At 34.2% G+C, this 20,535-nt stretch overlaps 2 protein-coding genes across 2 annotated transcripts; one reads left to right on the forward strand and one right to left on the reverse strand.

Annotated features, from left to right (window-relative positions):
• Window positions 1–5,911: 5,911 nt before the first annotated feature.
• LOC18442274 (spastin, putative (Protein of unknown function, DUF599)) lies at window positions 5,912–15,308 on the forward strand. The gene is made up of 2 exons (XM_006852497.4): window positions 5,912–6,193; window positions 13,793–15,308. The coding sequence occupies exons 1-2, from the start codon at window positions 6,026–6,028 to the stop codon at window positions 14,372–14,374; spliced, it is 750 nt and encodes a 249-aa protein (XP_006852559.2). The 5' UTR covers window positions 5,912–6,025; the 3' UTR covers window positions 14,375–15,308.
• Window positions 14,644–17,793, reverse strand: LOC18442275 (uncharacterized). Its single transcript, XM_006852498.4, has 4 exons — window positions 17,370–17,793; window positions 17,028–17,243; window positions 15,148–15,173; window positions 14,644–15,063 (listed from the first exon to the last, which is right to left on the reverse strand). Exons 1-4 carry the CDS (start codon window positions 17,712–17,714, stop codon window positions 14,850–14,852), a joined length of 801 nt encoding a protein of 266 aa, XP_006852560.1. The 5' UTR covers window positions 17,715–17,793; the 3' UTR covers window positions 14,644–14,849.
• Between the last annotated feature and the right edge of the window lie 2,742 nt (window positions 17,794–20,535).

A 20,535-nucleotide genomic window follows, 5' to 3' on the forward strand; every position in this document is an offset into this window, starting at 1 on the left:
TGGATGTATTTTTATTTTATTGTGATTTTTCTGGCTGATTTTGAACCTTGGAGAAATGGAGTTTGAAATGCTGGATGGATTTGTGCTTCTTCTTCTTCTTGTTGAGGGTTGGGAAACTAAGGCGTGGGACCATGATTAGGTTACAGTGGTCCAATTGTGGTCCCGGACTGTGTGTACGATTCGGAGAGATATCAAACCTTTCTGGTTTCCACTTTTGAGGTGTTATAATGGAAGTGGGTGGTGCGTCCAAATAATGCTAAATCACTTTATTTATTTATGCCAAGATGTATAAACACACATATATGTGCAGTTTACAAGTATGTGTGCATTTTAGTGTTGATATTGTGAGGAACTAAGACTACCTCGATCATACTTTCTTGGCTAGAAATCCTATATATCATATCATCACGCTGCATCCAAGATCGTGATATAGTTGGATAGAGTAAAATTGATGAAAAAAGTCCTCAAAAAGATGATCCTAAAAAAGATGAGTATATATCCCATTTTATAAAAATTTACTAGGCCTTTTTCTCTCATCAAGGAAGTCTTCTTGTTTTACCTTTTATATTTAGGTGCAGTTTGTATAGAGCTTTAAACAATCAAATTAGAACCTGCCTTCAAATAGAGTCGAGAAATATAGTTTCAATATTAGAAATCTTTGTGATAGCTTTAAAATATATTTTTATATCTATTTATAAAGTTTAAAGCTTCAAAAATAGTATAGCTCGACATCTCTATGCAACGTTGAAAATTGATAGCCAAAAAATACATCACAAAATACACTATTTCCAAAACCTGTGATCCATTTTTTTCTCATGTCCATGTATCTTGATTTCGAGATGATCAATTTAAAGATATTTGGGCATCAAAACAACCTCTTCTAGGGAAATTTTTGAGGTGGGCTCAAATTTGATTGTTTAGAACCTCGGCTTTATATAAACTTTTTTTTTTTTATATTTTGAACAAAAATATATATACGAGGGATTTTAACAATCTCTACTTTAATAGCAAAAACACCATAATTACCTTGTCAACCTTTACTTAATAGATTTGTGGATTTCTTCTCACTAGCATCTATGATAGAATTTTCACAAACACTTTGCCTTTATATTTTTCAACTTCAAATCATGCATCCATCAAACTTCACCATTCATCTTTTTCTTAATAGAAACCTTAGTCCTGTGTACACCTTATGCTCTAAAACCAATGTAGGGAACTAAGACTACCTCAATCGCCCTTATTTGTGGAACTAGAAACCCCATATATTGAAATACCACTCAAGATTGTGTATATATAGTTGGCTAGAGCAAAATAAATGAGCACAACCATTTATTGAATGCAATAGATAAAACAAAAATATAAAATCATACCAAAAAGACACAAGATTTACATGGTTTATTTTTTGAAAAAAAACATAGATGTAGTGATTTTGACTATAACCAAGCATAACTAACATCAGTGTTTTAAAACTTAGCGATTTTCGAACCAATTCAACCCATTCTAATGGAAATCGATCGGGACTGAACTAGTTTCTAAATACTATCGGTTCTAGCCAGGTTCCCCTTATAACCCCTTGTTATATATATTGTATCTTTTTTTTTAAGTTTATTTTTCTTAAGTACCCTCTATCCCCAAGGCTAAAAAATAAATAAATAAACAAAATAGTGTGGCAGTTTAGTTATGTTACTATGACGCTCCCATTCCATAGAAATGAAAGTGTGCTACCGTAATTGTGAAGTGAAACTTCATGTCTCGGAAACGCCAGTGGCATTTCATTTCAGTGGCTGGGTGGCTTGTTGTGAGACATGGGGGGCTCTAATTTTTTACCTCCTTGAATCAACAGGAGGAATGGATATCACATATCACCTACTTTTATGGTTTAAGATAAGCAGGCATTATGCAAAGCTTGAAGGCTTTAGTAAAAGGAGGCCGTTGTGCAACGTATGTGTCAGCGTTCGCAAAATCGAACCGGAACGGTTAAACAGACATGGGTCTGAAAAGGGTTTAACTAGCCTAACCGGTAAACTGACCGATTCAACCGTTCTAATCGGGCAAGTCTTAGGTAGTCAAAAAAGTGTTAAAAAAGAGTTAAAAAAAAATACTAAAAAAATCTACTAAAATATGAAAAACATATAAAGAATGATTAAAATAAAATACATTCAAATGAAGTTGAACATTGATGAAAAAAATGGATTTTAACCCATTTTATTTTTTTCAAGTGCTATTCTTAAAATTTTTTAAAAAAGATGGGAAAATATAAAAGTGAGTATTAATGACCAAAGCAATTTTTAATCTTTACCATAATGTAAAGAATATTTAAAAATACATTACAAATCAAATTCTTTATTTTCGAGAATTTATATATATTTTTTTAATTTTTTTTTTTTAAATACCAGTAGATCACCCTAACTGTCCAAAACCGGTGCCGGCCACTAGCTGGTTCCAATCTAACAGGGCGGTTAGCGGTTAGATCGGGCGATTTTGCAAACGAATGTATGTGAGGCAACAATGAACAGTATTTTCGCCTATAGGCTCTGTACCGTCCGATTAAATCGAATAACATGGATAAAATGGCCGCAACGGCTCTACGATTTCTATTGAAGTATTGCAACATAGTAGAGCTGTTGAGGTCGTTTTTCATGTGAAAAACACAAGATTCTGCCACGGCTCTTGTAAAGCCGTTGCGACTTTTAAGACAAAACCACCGAGAGCCGTTATGGGCAAAACGCTGTTCAATTTCACTCTATAGCATTTTTAAAGCTTTTCCTAAGTAAAATATTGCCTAAATTGGTCTGTTAACCCTCCCTTTCTTCTTCTTCGTTTTATGCTAGCTAAATGGTGAACCCTTTCAAAATCTGAAAGTACTCCTAAAAAGTTCGCCATAATCTCTCAACAACCAAAATACCCAAATCCTATATGCATTTAGTACTCAAGTGCTTGGATAGTACAAAAATGGAAAAGAGCATGTGTAGCAGTTAGAAGATGGCCATCCAGGGTATGAAGTATTGATTTCTATTTTATTTTGTCTAAGTTCTTTTTCTTTATGTTTTCCATAGGCCAATTGTACCTTTTAGAAAAAATCACCAATACATGGGGTTGTCCTTTTTTACAGCATTAACAGGCTACATAAACAAGCCCCAACAAGACCACGCTGAAAGTTGTTAGGTTTTTAAAATCCTCTTATAGACAAGTATTGGATCCCTAAAAAATCGCGTATCTACTTGGCAAGAAACAAAATCATCCAGAGTAATTATCATAATACAGCTTACAATAATAAAATATAAGAGAATACAGACCAAAAATACACAAGGATTTACATAGTTCATACCAAAAAGGCTACAACCACAGGTATATCAAATTTAAGTCCACTATACCGATAAGAGTTATATCATAGATTTTGGGACACAACGTTACCTTTCTATCTCTCAACAAGTCCTACGTGAGCAACTCTTTTATACTAGCCCTCTCAACTGACATTATTTGTTGATCTCGTATCTCGATTATACTAAACCACTGTCTAAGAAAATAATATTGAGAAAATCCATTTTACTACAAGAAACCAGCCTCTCACTCTCGATAAGAAGTAGCAAGTTAGTGTTTCTCTCTAGGAAGCTCACTTCTCTCTATGAAAGCTTTGTCTCTCTATGAAAGAAACCCCTACCTCTCTCTCTAGAAGAAGCTACATTTTTCATATGATAATCCAAATAAGACACATTCTTTTCGCCACATTATATATATATATATATATATATATATATATATATATATATATATAAAAGATTAGGAATGACATGTCATTAAGAAAACATTTCCATAGATATCACATATATCTCAAAGGGTGCAGGTAGCATACCGATGCATCCATAGCTATAGAGGTAAGGTGCACCTTCAAATTTCATCATGGTATATAATTTTGATGTAAAATGTTCTTAGGATATCTTAAAATCTATTTTTATAGCTAACTATAAAATTTTAAATTTCAAAAATGGTTAAAATCAAGTAGATCTATAAACATATGAAAATCTTGAAAATGGACCGTGTAGATAATAATATGTTGCACATTGCACTATTTCTGAGACTTAGAATCTTTTTATTTTTCATGGTCATACATCTCGATGTCAAGATGATCAATCAAAGGGTTTTTCAACATTAAAACTACCTTTTCCAATAGATTTTTGAGGTGCATCCGTAGTTCTACATATAAGGTTGTAACCTTATATAAACTTTTTCCTATCTCAAAACCTTGGATATATAATTAAGACTACTACTTTGATTTTACCCAATCTTAGTTTTACTTATAATAGGATTTCTATGGGTCAGTGATTTTGCCTGTCACTTACTCAAACAATCTACAATGCCAACATCCATAAAATAGCCTCATAATTTCTTTCTTTTTGCCAATCAAATCCTTTGATCGTTCTTGCTTAAAAAGGTTGTGTTTGTCGTCATAATTCTCTATCTCAAACAAAATACTTACATATTTTGAGATGTGCTTTCTTCTGCTAAATGCATAAACTAGAGCCTTGTATAGAACCATGTGCTCTGACACTACTTGTTAAATTTCAATAACTTTCTTATATGCAGAAATAGGAAACATAAATATTGGATCTCACTAAGATCTTATACTTAACCCGTTAGAAATAAAATCAGTGGGAGTACGGTCCATAATATGAGCACGAGAAATAAAGCATAATAATACACCATAAGAGCATAAAGTTTTACATATTCACCCCAAAAAAGCTAAATCACATGCATGACAAACTAAAATCCATTATACTAGTCAAATTGACATCACATATTTTGGGACATATAGTTACCTTTCTAATACTTGTCAAAAACTAGTTGAGAAACACTTTTAAATCAACACTCTCAATAAACATCGCTTACTGATCTTTGATATCTATTCTAAAACTAAACTATTATTTAGAAAGAGAATCTTGAGAGTAATCAAGACTTTCTCTTATTAAAAGGGGATACCAGCAGAATATCTATTGGAATCATTTCTCTACAAGAAATTAACCTTTCACTTTGCAAGACGTAGCATGACAGTGTTTCTCTCTCTAAAAAGCTCACTTATCTCTATATGGAAGCCTTGCATCTCTATGCAAGAAGCCATTGCCTCTCTCTCTAAGGAAGCCACATGTCCTACACAGTGGCCCAACACTCATATTATTTCCCTCTCAATGAGATCATTTACCGTTGATACAAGGTGGTCATAATTAATTTTGACTATTGAATTTGAAATTAGGTGGTTACATTTATTTTATTGACCAAGCTCAAAGTTCAAAAAAAAAATTATTGAACTTTGTGACACACCTAAGCTATTAGATTACACATAAATGGTTATAAGTAATTATAACCCCCCTATACCAAAGATAAATGGCCACTTTGTATACAATCCCTTTTTGGAATTCATTCCCCTTCGAAACTATTTTAAGCACTCTATTCCATTTCCTATATGCCTCTCCAATAACTTCAATGACTTCGGGAGATGAGTGTTCTTAATGCCTTGGATCTATCTCTAGATCCCATGGCAGCAGCTTGCATTTAAGCCCCCAATTGTTGAATCGATTTCAAAACGGTTACTGATATGGATTAATGCAAAGAATATTTGAATCAATATCTCTTATTATATCCTACTTAAAAATATTATCAAATAGTTGACATGCATCTAATTTAATTACACAAAAAAAACATAAGCATATACCTACAACTGACGCTCATCTAAACTATGAATCAATATCTTCTCTTTTCTTATTTTTTCTTTTATTTTCTTTTTTTTCCTTTTTTTTTTTTTTTTTATTACTCTTGGAATCCATCATTTTCTGACGTTTTAGTTGGATAGCAAGTGGCGTTGCTTGTTTTCCAACGTCCCTTTGCTTCTCTCACATGCAACTTCATCTATCCGCAACAAACATGGCCTACTACTCTTTCTTCTAAGAGAGAGATGATGAATGGTGAAGGGGCCTCCTCCTAAATTAAAGCCTGGTTTTCAAGCTTCTCTTCAAGTTTTTAGTGTGAGAAAATGGGTTTAGAGAGAGAATATTTAGACACGGTCCTCGTACCATTGGGCCTATTCCTGATGATAGGTTACCATCTTTTGCTGCTCTATAGATTCTTAAGGCTTCCCGAGACTACAGTCATTGGTTATGAGAACCACAACAAGAAGGCTTGGGTGCAGAGAATGATGCAGGTTCCCTCTTTCTCTCTCTATCTCTCTCTCTATTTCTGAAAAAGTAAAATTAGAGACATTGGCTTGCATGTTCCAAGAACATTAATCCTTTTAGCAGCACTTTCCTCCCAGAAAAGAAAAAGACTAGCTATTTGACTGTTTCTTCATTTGTTTATCTGAAAAGGAAAAAGTTTAAATAAGGGTGAGGATTTAAATAATCAAATCAAAGTGCACATCAAAAATTTAGTAGAAAAGGTTATGTCAATGCTAAAAATCTTCAAATTCGATCATCTCCAACACAAAATGTACGAGTATAAGAAAACATAGATTCCAAGCCTTGGAAATAATGCATTTTGTAATGTATTATATAGATAGCCACTTTCAAGATTTTCAAGTATTCATAAATCTCGATCTATATTATTTTTTAATCTTTAAATTTTTTTAGTGATGAAAATTAATTTTCAGGTCATCATAAAGATTTTTTTATACTGAAAATATATGTCGGCTCTATTTAAAACTACGCTATTGTTTAGGACCTCAGCCTCGTACAAACCACGCCCTATAAATATAATAATAATGAGAATCACCCCAACGAAATAAGTCACCCTCTCTAGCCTCTTCCCCCTCCCTTTTACAGGAAAAAATTTACCTTCTTTCTGCCCTCTTCCTTGCATCTGGTGCAAGTAGCGCGTATACTATGCTTTTACAGGAGCATATTGTATATCTATGCCCTAGGTTATAAGATGCGTTTGGGAGGATTCTTTTCAATCTAGAACCACCTAAGACTTATTAGATAATTATTTTCAAAAGACACAATTTCTAACACTTGATTCTCACCTTTAAAAAATTGGGCAAACCTCTAATCAATATTGAGACATTATTTTTTTCAAGTGCATAGACATAGTGCAATTGAAATTATTTTTTATTGAGTATAGTCTATGGGTTTAAAAGGTTACATCATCGAATTTTGGTTCCTAAAAATACTCTTAGATTGAATTCGACCCCAGGGAATAAATCCAAGAAGATGAAATCTTTTGGCTACTCATATCATTACTCTTTATTCCTTTCTCCTTTTTCTAATACTCTTTTTCTCAGCTGTACTACGTTGTTGCCCATGAGCCATTTTACATTGAACTTGGCATTTATTACCTCACAAAAGTAAGGCATCATTAATTTCCTTTCAAATAATTTCTGCTTCAATTCTTATTTAAGCAACTATTTTCTTCTAAAGGAAAAAAAGGCAACAATTTATGGAGAATGATACTTTTGTACACTTTCACATAATGTGTGTGTTACTCCTTAACCTTACCCGTACAAGTAGATACCATAAAAATTTTGTTATTATTTTAGAAAAATATTGTTCCTGTTGTACGTAGTTGAATATTGATAGAAATGTCATCCATAGTGAACTTTATAAACCTTTATTGGGAAGTGTCTCACTTTTGAGTTCTCTTGCTCCCTTTTGTGCCCTTTGGATTCTCTTGGTACAAGACTTAGTAGGAGAGGACTAAAGTCCTCCTTTCCTTCTTACTAAGCAATGGGGAAGGTGGCCCAACCCTAAAAAAGTAGGGCTGACGATGGGGCAGGTGGCCCGGCCCTAAAAACGTAGGGCTTACGCCACAAACTATTGCCCTAGGGTCCGGTTAGGGCCGGTGTTAGTCCGGTTCTTCCCGACCTAGCCCTCTTTTTATTCTTTTTTTTTTTTTTTTTATTTGTTTTTGGCTTGGACCGCCCAACAAAGAGCATTTTGTATGTAACTTGAAAAATGATAATTTTTTGGAAACTAGTGGGAATGGTTTTAGGAAATTTGTGGGGGAGCATGGCAATCAAGCAGATAATATGAGTAGCTATTTAAAGGGCAATGTCTCACCACTCCATTTTAAACAGGTTATTCAAATTATTGGGGAAAATAGATTACATATTTTTGGTCAAAAAGTAATCTTAACTATAAGAAGAACCACGACATTTGCAACACCATCATTTCTTCCATGTGCTTATGTGGGAAGTGGAAACTGTCAAACCGAGTTTTGCACCTTGACAGTTTTGAGGGAGAGATAATTAATGAAGAACTGAGTTGCATTGGTGGACCCAAATTTTGATTTTTAGACACGATCTGCACCATTCATTGTAAATGGGCAGCCCCTAACACACCAAAACTAGAACCATAATCAATACTATGATGCACATTATTCTATCAAATAAGTTATCAATAAGATCATAATCATGCAACTAATGTTTAAAAAATATCAAAACCAGTTTAGCACCTGACAGTGTTGGGGGAGAGAGAATTAATGAAGAGCTGCGGTGCATTGGAAGACCCAAATTTTAAATTTGAGACACTACCTGCTCCATTCATTGTAAATGGAGGGCCCATAACATACCAAAACTAGAACCCATAATCAATACTATGATGCACATGATTATAATAAAGGGTGTGGATTGTACAGAGCCGAGGCTCTAAACGATCAAAGTAAAGCGCACCTCCAAATAGTGTCAAGAGTGTGCTTTTAATATTGGAAATCTTTGTGATAGTATTAAAATATAGTTTCATCTTTAATTATAAAATTTAAAGCTTAAAAAATAGTGTAGATTGAGCAGATAAATGAAAACTTGAAAATCTTAAAAATTAACAGTCTAAAAATACATTACAAGATACACCATTTCCAAACTTGAAATCTATTTTTTTCTCATGTCCATGCATCTTAATGTCGAGATGATCAATTTGAGGATGATCAATTTGAGGATATTTTTGTAAATAATTGTTTTTATATTTTTATTAGGTGCGTCTTGATGAGAAGAACACACGTCAAAATTTTCAAATAATTTGGATTTGTACAAAAAAAATTAAAATTCAAACACGAAATAAAGTCGTGACCGTCACATCGGCCCAGATTCAATCTGGGCCGTTGGGCTCATATGTTCATATGAGCTAGTGAGCTAATCCCAATTTTTTCCTATATATATATATATATAAACAAAACGCCCATAGGCAAAAATGAACAGTGATTTCACATACCCTCATCACTGTCCAAAGTTCATCATATGGTCATGATTGTCCGGTAGTATTTCATTTTTTATTTCTTTTTTTACAAATCGGAATGACTTGAAATTTGGAGCATGTGTTCATCAAAAATAGATGAATCTATAAAAAGTATCAAAAAAATATTTTACATGAAAACAATTGAACAAAATACCCTTGAAATGTTTCAAGGGTATTTTGGTCAATTTATTTTTACAAATTATTTTTTTTATATTTTTATTATGTGTGCCTCACTAATATGTACACACGCTCTAAATTTTAGGTCATTCTAATTTGTAGAAAAAATAAAAAATAAAAAACTACCAGACAATCGTAACGGTGCAATGAACTTTGGACGATGATGAGGGTAGGCGAAATCACTGTTCATTTTCGCCTATAGACATTGGAAAGATTTCTCTATATACTCACTGTTCATTTTCGCCTATAAACATTGAAAAGATTTCTATATATATATATATATATATATATATATATATATATATATATATATATGGTAAACCTTACAACAGCTGACCAGCTATTATGAATAGTATATAGGTGGAATGAGAGCCGTTAGATCTTCATCATGCAATCAGAATGCACATCACTATTTAACTTTTAAATTTTTTTATATAAATATAATTAATATAAAATTTTGGGTATATATATACCTAACATTGATTCTCACCATATAAAAATAAAAAATAAAATTATTTTCAATAATTTAAAATAACCAAAATACCCCCATCATTATTCATGGGTATTTCGATCATCTTATATTCTGAGAAATATTTTTTATTTGTGCATCCGATTTTTTAATACACATGTCCAAAATTTTATTATGATCCGATTTATAAAAATATAATTAAAATTAAAACAGTGATATACATTCTAAACCATATGATGAAGATCTGATGGTTCTCATTCCACCTATAACACTATTTTTTATTGCTGGCCAGCTATTGTTAGCTTTTTCTATATATATATATATGGGAATGGATTCTGTTTACCCACGGGCTGACAGCTATAGTGTCAGCCAACAGCCCAAATTCAATATGGGTTGTTCTGACGGTCACGACCTCATTTTGTATTTGAATTTTTATTTTCTTTCTACAAATCCAAATCACTTAAAATTTTAGGTATTCATTCTTCTCATCAAGTAACACCTAATAAAAATATTAAAAAAATAATTCACAAAATTGACCAAAATACCTCTAAAAAGTTTTGGGGGTATTTTGGTTAATTTATATTTTGTGAATTATTTTTTTATATTTTTATTAGATTCTCCTATTTTTTAATAATCAACTCTCAAAATTTCAAGTGAGTTGGATTTGTACGAAAAAAAATGAAAAATTCAAACACGAAATGAGGTCGTGACCAATGGATCGGGCCGAGATTCAATCTGAGCCGTTGGCTGACACCGTAGTTATCAGCCCGTGGGCTGACGGGATCCTCTTCCTATATATATATATATATATAAGCCACTACGCCACGCCTATGGGCAAAAATAAACAATGTTTTCTCCCATAGGCTCGACGCCGTCCAATTTGTTTGGACAACGTGCATTAAAAGACCGCAACGAACATGGCATGTCCATGGCGATATTTTTTCATGCAAAAAAAATACGAGAAACCGCCACGGCTTTCATAGATCCGTGGTGGTTTTTAAAACAAAATCGCAATGAACATAGCATGTCTGTGGCATGGCGAAACACTATTCAATTTCGCCTGGAGGCGTTTTTAAGAGTCTTTAATATATATATTAATATTATATACACACACACACCAGTGTTCGTAAAACCGGCCGATCTAACTACTAACCGCCCAGTTAGATCGGTTACTGATCAGTTCCGGTTTTGGGCGGTTTTGGTGATTAACAAATTTCATAACGTTTAAATAGAATACTACTACACATTTATATCAAATATTTTAGAATGGTGTCTTGGTTAGCGCAGGCGATTTTCGTTTTAAACATGGGAAAAGTTTATGTAGAGCCGAGGCTCTAAACAATCAAATTTGAGAATTTGAGCCTACCTCAAAAATTTCACTAGAAAATGTTGTTTTGATGCCCAAATATCCTCAAATTGATTATCTCGACATCAAGATGCATATGCATGAAAAAAAGATGGATTTCAAGTTTTGGAAATAGGGAATTTGTAACGCATTTTTGGACAGTCAATTTTCATGATTTTCAAGTTTTCATAGATCTATTGATATACACTATTTTTTAAACTTTAAACTTTATAAATAAATATAAAAATATATTTTAAAGCTATCACAAAGATTTCAAGTGTTGAAACCACATTTCTCGACACTATTTGAAGGTAGGCTCTAATTTGATGGTTTAGTGTTTGGGCTCCATACAAACCGCACCCTTTAAACATTGGTGTGGTTCATTTTAACAAGGGTGCAGTTTGCATACGGATGCATTCATTTTAACAAGGGTATTGTTTGCATACGGATGCATCCGTAGGCGTGAGGTAGGGTGCACCTTCAAATTTTATCATGGTTTATAATTTTGATGTAAAATTTTCTTAGGATTATCTCAAATTCTATTTTTATAACTAATTATAAAATTTTAAATTTCAAAAATGGTTAAAATCAAGTAGATGTATAAACATATGAAAATCTTGAAAATAGACGATGTAGATAATATGTTATAAAATGCATTATTTCTGAGACTTAAAATCTTTTTATTTTTCATAGTCATACATGTTGATGTTGAGATGATCAATCAAAGGGTTTTTCAACATTAAAACTATCTTTTCCGATGGATTTTTGAGAGGTATCCATAGTTCTACATTTTAAGGTAGCATCCTTATATAAACTTTTGCCTTTTAACAATTCTAAGAATTCATTACATTGGTAAGAAGTTCAAAAAATTTACTTGCCCGCATGAGTCAAGCTTGAAAGTTCTTGTAAAGAAATAATTTGTTATTAAACCCACTAACCAATGCACCATCTACTAATATGTCATTTACTACGTATTTACAAAAGGAATGGTCTATATTGTATATAACTTAATTTTTTTCCTTTTCTTTTAAAAAAAGAGTTGGTCAAGTCCATTTTTTAACACTATTTTAATACTATTTATATTATGGTAAAGACTAAAAAAAATTGTGGTCATTGATACTCACTTTTATATTTTCCCATCTTTTTCAAAAAAATTTAAAAATACCCCTAAACACAAATCAATTCGTTAAAATCCATTTTTTTAATAATTTTCAACTTTATTTGACTGTGTTTTATTTTAATCACATTCTTTATATGCTTTTCATATTTCAATAGTTTTTTTTTGTATCTTTTTTATTTTTTTCAACACTTTTTTTATCGTTTGGGACTTGCCCGATTAGAGTGGTTGAATCGGCCGGTTTACTAGTTAGACCGGTTAAATCGTTTCCGGGCCCATGACCGATTAACCATTCCGATTCAATTTTGCAAACACTGATACACACACCAATAAATTACACCTATAATATAGGATTTTGATTAAAAATACATGCCATCAATTGAATTTTAATATTCTTTGTACAAATCAGATCGATATGAAATCTTAGGTCTTTGTACTACATAATAGGGCATGCAAGAAAAAAACATAAAACAAATATTTTTCAAAATTTAAAATCACAAAATACCCCTTAAAATTAATAGGGCTAATTTGGTCATTCTAAATTTTTTAAAATATTTGTTCTATATTTTTATATGGTGCTTGATGGTGCCAAGTATATACGCTTAAAATCTTAGCTTAAACAAATTTGTAGAAAAAATATTAAAATTCAAAATATGATATTCATTTTCAACCGTCCGATTAAAATCTTATAGCCAGGAGTTAACTTACATTACTATTCACAAGTGCAATATATTGTTAGCTTTATCATATGCGGTACACCTACTCATGTACCTCACTTTGCATACTGTGTCGCACAAAATGAAGATGGGTAGTTAAAGAGCCATGATATACTTTTTATTTTTAGTTTTTATTTTAAATGCTATTGATAAGGGCGAGGATATTAAATTTACCCTTAAACCATAACAAGCGCGAGGAGGTAGAATGCATTAGATAGACAGACAGTTAATGTAAAACTTCACTACATATTATCATGAATCTTAGACCCTATAAATTGAAGAATAAAATTCATGTATTCAACATTGAGATAAATCTTGGATGATGATGATGACTTTTAAATGCTATTGGCATAAAATTCATTAGGACTCTCCCACTAAAAAAAATAGCTCAAATGAAAAATTGATAAATTCTCAATTTTTTATTTAAATTATTTTTTAGGTTTATTATGTGCGCCCTATGTTTGATACAAGGATGCCCCACATTTCAGGCCAATAGCACTTGTAAAAACAAAAAACAAAAAATAAATTCTCTTTATGGTGGTTCATTATGGGCCTTCGGATACTTTGTGTTATTCACTTCTTTTAATGTTAACACACGTACAAATTTCAGAAAACTATTCGCCCAAAAAAGTAAACGATAGAATTCCAAAATAAATATATAGACGAAAAATTTGAATTTAAAAGAAAAACACCTCACAGAAAAACTTCTTGAACAAAACTGGCCCACATGGTTCTGATGCTGGCATCTGCACCCAGGGAAATCCCAATGATCCAAGCACTGCTCTGCAAGTCATCTCCAGCAGCATCTCGGCATCAACCTATCTGGCCTCCCTTTCCATCGCACTAAGCTCCCTCATAGGCACATGGATAGGCAGCTCCCCCACCACCCCACCCTCTAAACTCTTCATGAAGGACATAATTTATGGAAACACGAGTGTGGCCACTGCCTCTGTTAAATACATATCGATCCTCTTTTGCTTCATGCTTGGGTTCATGTCATTTGTGCAGTCAACTCGATATTTCCTACATGCCAGTTTCTTGATAAGCAGCCCCGACGCAGGGGTGCCCACTTCCTATGTGGAAAAGGCAGTGATAAGAGGGAGCAACTTTTGGTCACTTGGCTTGAGGGCACATTACTTTGCTGCTACATTGCTGCTGTGGATTTTTGGGCCAATACCAATGCTTGTGGGATCCATTTCCATGGTAATTGTTCTTCATTTCCTTGATACCAACTCCACTCCCTTGCTTCACTACTGTCCTTCTGCAAAGCCACCAAGTAGGCACATGTCTCGTGCCGTGAGCCCTGGTCTTGACCCCATGCTTCTGCCACAACTTTGAGGTGGTTTTGGAAGGATTTGGTCATCAAAAGGAGGAACACTTCTCTGTCTCTCTGTTTTGAGTGTGCATGCAAGCGCAACTATGCATGAGCAATGCTGTAAGACAGCTCATATGTATCAACCTCTCTCTCTCTCACTCTCTCTCTCTCTCTGTGCCTCTGTGTGTACGCACAAACACGTTGGCGAACAGCTCATAAGTTGTGTGATCAGTTGGTATCAAGTATTATCAAGATAGCAGTGGGTATCAAGCATTATCAAGATAGCCGTGGGTTAAATGAAACTTAATGTTCATAGGCGAGGTGCATCTCATAGAGAGATTGATATCCATCGAATCTTACAAAATTTAACTAGGAATTGTACAGTGAGAAAAAGGGAAACTTCCCAAAGAATATAAGAGATTGTGAGCTCATATAGTTACAAAAGAACTCAGATACAGATAATACATAAAAGAAAGGGCTAGTGATATACTGGTTGGGCTACGAGGTATCATCAGTTTCCACATTTTCAACAGAGGTCTCCGATGAGGAGTCGATTTCACTCTTCTGCCCTTTGTTGTTTTCCGGTGTTTTGTTGCTTGCAGGGGTCTCTATGAAGGAATTAATGGCGAGTTGCCCTGAGTAAAGGAATAAACCTACAGAGTTTATTGCAAAGACGAAAGTTGCAAGGTAACACAAACCGTTCACGATGGTCCTGCAATGTCCAACATGCAGCAGGTTTGAAGTTCTACAGCATTAGGATGAAAATCAAACGACAAAGGAAAGAAGCGCAAAATACCTTACGGTTATTGTCATCTGACGAACCTGAAAAGTAAAGGAAGAACAATAGTAAGTTGAGAATTACAAAAAGTTAAATATGGGCCAAGGTCCATGTGTCAAGGAAAACATTGGTGGCAAATCACCAAGTGCAGAACTAAATTGCATGAATGATATGCTTGATGATATATGGCCCATTAAATGATGGCAGGCTAGTTACTAGAATGTGCTCAATTTCCAGTTTCATGAATTACAACCTAAACTTAAGTCCCCTGTTAGTGTGATCCTAAAAGTTCTTATGGATTCAGCTGAGAAAACCATCTTTGACATCTGAATTCATAGTAGGTATCATCACTAAAATATTTTACACTAAGATCATACTATATTTATTTAACTAAAATAGAAAAGGGAAAGTAGGAAAAATCAGAAAACCATTAAAAACAATAACAGTATCAACAAAAGCCATTCAAACCATGCAACCATGATTTCAGACAAATCCAAAGAGGGTTTACTACTTTCTTAAAGTTTTCAGTAAAAGTGGCTCCCCTCAACCAAATGTAAGGCACGCCTCCAAACCCTACAGGAAGCGGCAGTTCCAGTCCCCTTATGATGGCAGATAGCCTAAAAAATCTATTTCCACCCATGTATGAAATTTAAAGATCCAAAAATAGTGCAGATCAAGTAAATCTATAAATATTTGAAAACCATGAAAATGGATTGTCCAGACAGCGTATTACAAGCTGCACTTTTTTCAGGACAAAATCCAGTCACGAGCAAAATGAAATAGTACTTTGCTCATGGCCTCCAACCATTTGATTTCCATCGTACGGATGGCTAATACCAGAGGATGCTTCATACCAAGTGGCTAATGACTATTTGGAAATCACATGTAAAAGTGCTTATGTACTTACTACAGAGCATGGGGCCTAAAACAAAACACTTGAGGTCACATAGGGAAAACCAAGACACCTTAGGGCCTCGTTATTCGCATGGGTAGCTTATAAAAGTGCCGATAGAGAGTGAAAAGGGGGTTTCACATGCGCAACAACGGCTTCATACACAAGTCCAACATCAAAAATCATGTTAATTTCTTTATTGCATGTGCCTTTGTTAGTGAGAATTCACAAGCAATTACATGGAGATTCAACTTGAAGCCATGGTTGATTCAAACATCCAAAGTCTCTTAACCACTTAGCTCAAAAAGAAAGTTCCAAACAAGACCTTAGATAAGCTTCGGAGAGCATCACTTCCCACTGTAATTTGGACTATATTACAAGGAAAAAAACCCAAGAGCAAAGGAAGATCATCACCATACATTCAAGTGGCACTAAGGGAGATGAACCGGAAGATCCAAAACAAAACCCAGAAGCTAACATAATACCCCAAAGATTGAAAGAGAAAGAGTCCTACATAAAGGATATACAAACACCCATGACCCTGAGTGAGATACTATGCATGAGGTTTTAATTCATATAGAGAGATGGAGAGATACTTAAAGCGAGGCTCTATTAAATACTGCATCACACGAGGTCTATTTCACCTCTTGTGAATTTTCGTACATATTACAAACCCTCCTTAAATTTTAATGCATATGAGTATGGTACAAACCCCTGCTAGTGGAGCCAAAACGTAGTTCGCAAAATGGAAATACTATTCCATCCACCTCAAACAAGAAATATAAAACATGCAATCAAAGCAAACAAACAAACTCAAAGCAATTTGAATTACAAATACTTCAAACACAGACCATAGGAACATTATCTATAGAAAAACATGGATTATTCAATAGTGACATTTCCTAATCAATTCCAAAAACAAGCATCAAGCAATCCAAAAACAGCAACATTTACAACACAAAGACGTAGGAACCTTCAGAACTTAAGATTTAGGATTAGGGCTGACCGAAAAACTGTCCGAAATCGCCTGCCTATTCAACGCCCCCTCAATCGTAGTCGTAAAATTATAAAGAATCAATGCCACCACCCCAGCAGCGATCCCACCCAAAAGCGCCTGCAGAGGAGAAGGCGGTGCCCCGTCATCTAGCGTCGCCGACCCCATGGCCTTCAAGTTGTCAAGGGCCTCCTCCTTCAAGCTCTTCACTCCACTAGACCTAACTCTCTACAAACAAAATAAACCCAATTAAAACGACTAAGAACAAAAGATACAAAGTAAACTCTCAATCAATGTCACAGAACTCAACACAAGTTTCTTAACAGAGACAAAGTACTCAAAAAGCAAGTGTACCAGCTCTTTGGCTCGCTTTGCTCGCCTTCTCAGTGACCTGAAGAGGAAAACAGTGATGGCACCAGTGAGTAAAACACTGGTGGAAAGTTGAAGGGCCGTTGGCTCTGAGGCATCGGCCGAAGGCGGGAGGACGATGGGGCCGTTTTCTGGCAGGGGAAGGGCGGAGAGAAAGGTGAGCCATGGTGAGACGGAAAGGGCACTGTGTGGGGGCGCTCGGGGTCGCAGCAGAGGTGTGGGGAAGGGCGGAGGAGTGGCACCGATGCCCCACCGCTGATCGCTTCTGGGCGGCGAATGGCGAAGAGGAATGGAGGGTGCGGGGTTTGACAGGGTTAGCGGGAAAAGCATGACGATGAATGGGTTGGAAGGGGTTTTTTTTCGCGGCTGGGAATCCCCATGGAGTTGAGAATTTGAGATAAGAGAGCGCACAAGTGGTCCGGGCGGGCACATTGTATTTATATCTATCTCTATCAATCTATATATCGGGTGCAGTTTGTATGGAGCCGAGGCTCTAAACAATCAAATTAGAGCCTACCTTCAAATACTATCGAGTAATGTGGTTTCAATATTGGAAATTATTGTGATAGTATTAAAATATATTTTCAGATGTAATTATAAAATTTAAAGCTTTAAGAATAGTGTAAATCGAGCATATCTATGAACATTTCAAAATCTTGATCAATTTGAGGATATGTGGGCATCAAAATGACCTCTTCTAGTAAAATTTTTGAGGTATGCTCTAATTTGATTGTTTAGAGCCTAGGATCGATGCAAACTTTTCCCCTATCTATATGGGTATGGATTTATATTAGGCTTTCATGAGTAAGTGTTTATACAAGTGTGAGGCTCTAAACAATCAAATTAGGGCACACGTCAAAAAATTTACTAGAAGAGGTTGTTTTGATGCCCAAATATCCTCAAATTAATCATGCGACCTCAAGATGCATGGACATGAGAAAAAAAATGGATTTTAAGTTTTGGAAATAGTACATCTTGTAACGCATTTTTGGGCCGTCATTTTTTACGTTTTCATAGATCTGCCCGATTTATAATTAGAGAAAATATATTTTAAGGCTATCACAAAGATTTCCAGTATTTAAACCACATTTCTCGAGACTATTCTTTACTTTGATTGTTTAGAGCCTCGGCTATATACAAACCGCACCCTTTTATTAAGTGAAATTATAGCAAATATACCATAATTTTAGTTTAATTGGAAAAAAAAAAGCTCCAAACTTTCGTATATCTTGTCTACACCCTTTTTTCTTATTTTCGATTTTTTTTTACCAAAATAACCTTCACAGTAGTCCTACTACCGTAATATATGTTGCATTTGTTACGGTATTTAAAATACCATTATAACTTGAAGTAATATTATGGTACTTTAAGTACAGTGAAAATCTAACAATGTTATACAATATTTTATTACCGTAAGAAGTTGAATTTGTTTTACGGCACTCGAAATGCCGTAATACCATCCACTCTTATTTTCTCCTTTATGGTTCTGTTTCTACCGTTTTAAGGCTCTATTCTTCCTCACCACCTCAACATTTCTGGTGCTCAATCTCTCACAGGGTTTCTCTCTCCCCTATTTCCGTCACCTCATCAGATCTTTGAGGTAAGTAATATTTCCCAAATTTTATTTTTTTGACTACTATGTAGCATTTCAACCAATTTAGGGTAAATACATCATATATTGTCAATTTTAAGTTTATTTATCTACATTTCATGGTTCCATATGGGATTTGGTGCACTCTCTCTCTCTCTCTATACAGTGTTCACATGAAGTGGTAAATGACATGATTCTTCATGATTGATTTTTTTTTTTTTTTTTTATTACTTTGTTTTGGAAAATTAATGATATCTAAGGAAATGTGGCTGACAATAGTTGCAATAGTGTTATTGTACAATAGCCACAATTGTTATTCTATTTTGATATTTACGATAGCAAAACCCTTAATTAATTTTTTTTAGTAAAATCCTTATTGTTTCAAGATGCTCTCAGTTTGTGATTGTGTATGTCAGAGAGAGAGAGAGAGAGAGAGAGTTATATATTATTTTTTAGCTTGTTTTGAATGGGATTTTAGTGTTGGCATTGTTGAAATAAATGCTCTATATTGTTTTGGGTTGATATAGCTTTGATTACGGGTTAAAAATAAGCATGAAATTACTCCACTTTAAAATTTCTTATTGATTCAATTATTCTTGAGTAGTAATCATGCTCGTAAAACCAAGATGCTCGACACTATATCGATAACATTTTTGTAGCAAATCTATGATTTCTTTATCATGACAAATCTTCATAATTATCCATGAAAATACATATAAAAGTGATTTCTTGTTTGCCTTGTTAGTTAAACTTTGTGTCCCAATTATGATTAAATGTAGTTAAACTTTGTGTCCCAATTATAATTGAATGAGCTTCTGTAGTTTATTTTACTTATTCTTATTTTACTTTGTCATATCTTTTGTCAGGTGTTTGATAGACCGGCAGTAATCTATTTACCATGAGTTTGTTGTTTATGATGGTTTTTTTAACATGGATCATGGCAGAAGATGCACCCTACTCTAGAGGTCTTAAGATTCTTATATTGCTCAATAGACAGAGAGAGTATATATCACAGAAGATATGGGAAGGAAATGTATGTACAATTATTTCAAATTATATTCTTTATCTATCATGTAGGTTAAACAAATTATTTATTTTAGTATTTGAAATCACAAATTTCATTTCAAGATCAAGAAAATCCCCCTAGGGTTGATGAGAAGGTCAATGCAGCTTCTTTATGGCCCTTAACAAACAATGATCAAATCGATTTGGTTAGAAGATTAGGATTGTATCATCTGACCATAGTACGGATGACTCACCACTACCTTAGCACATTGTCTACTATGATCGAGAGGTGGCACGTAGAGACGCGTACTAGGCACTTCATTGTAAACGTCGGAGAGATGATACCTATTATTGAAAATGTATAGAAAATTCTTCGGTTAAAAGTGACCGGTGTAGCTACAACTCTTAGGAGAGTGAAGAAGTACGATGACTTTATTGGCTGCATGTTAGGACAAGTGCCACCTGGTGGTAACCATTTTATTATCCGACTGACATGGTTGAAGATACTTTTAAACAACTGCCACATAACTATAAGTGCACCACCCTTTTACAATA

The sequence above is a fragment of the Amborella trichopoda genome, chromosome 1, assembly GCF_054954075.1.
Source record: "Amborella trichopoda isolate Santa Cruz 75 chromosome 1, AtrichopodaSantaCruz75HAP2 v2.0, whole genome shotgun sequence".
Lineage (NCBI taxonomy): Eukaryota > Viridiplantae > Streptophyta > Magnoliopsida > Amborellales > Amborellaceae > Amborella > Amborella trichopoda.

Bases quoted from the DNA above. Each gene is read 5' to 3' on its own strand.
- LOC18442274 (XM_006852497.4), top strand. From the start codon at position 6,026: ATGGGTTTAGAGAGAGAATATTTAGACACGGTCCTCGTACCATTGGGC. The intron at 6,194-13,792 runs GTTCCCTCTTTC...ATCTGCACCCAG, and splicing joins GGGTGCAGAGAATGATGCAG to GGAAATCCCAATGATCCAAG.
- LOC18442275 (XM_006852498.4), bottom strand. From the start codon at position 17,714: ATGCTTTTCCCGCTAACCCTGTCAAACCCCGCACCCTCCATTCCTCTT. The intron at 15,174-17,027 runs GTCAGCCCTAAT...TTTACTTTTCAG, and splicing joins CGATTTCGGACAGTTTTTCG to GTTCGTCAGATGACAATAAC. The intron at 15,064-15,147 runs GTATTTTGCGCT...TGGACATTGCAG, and splicing joins CAGATGACAATAACCGTAAG to GACCATCGTGAACGGTTTGT.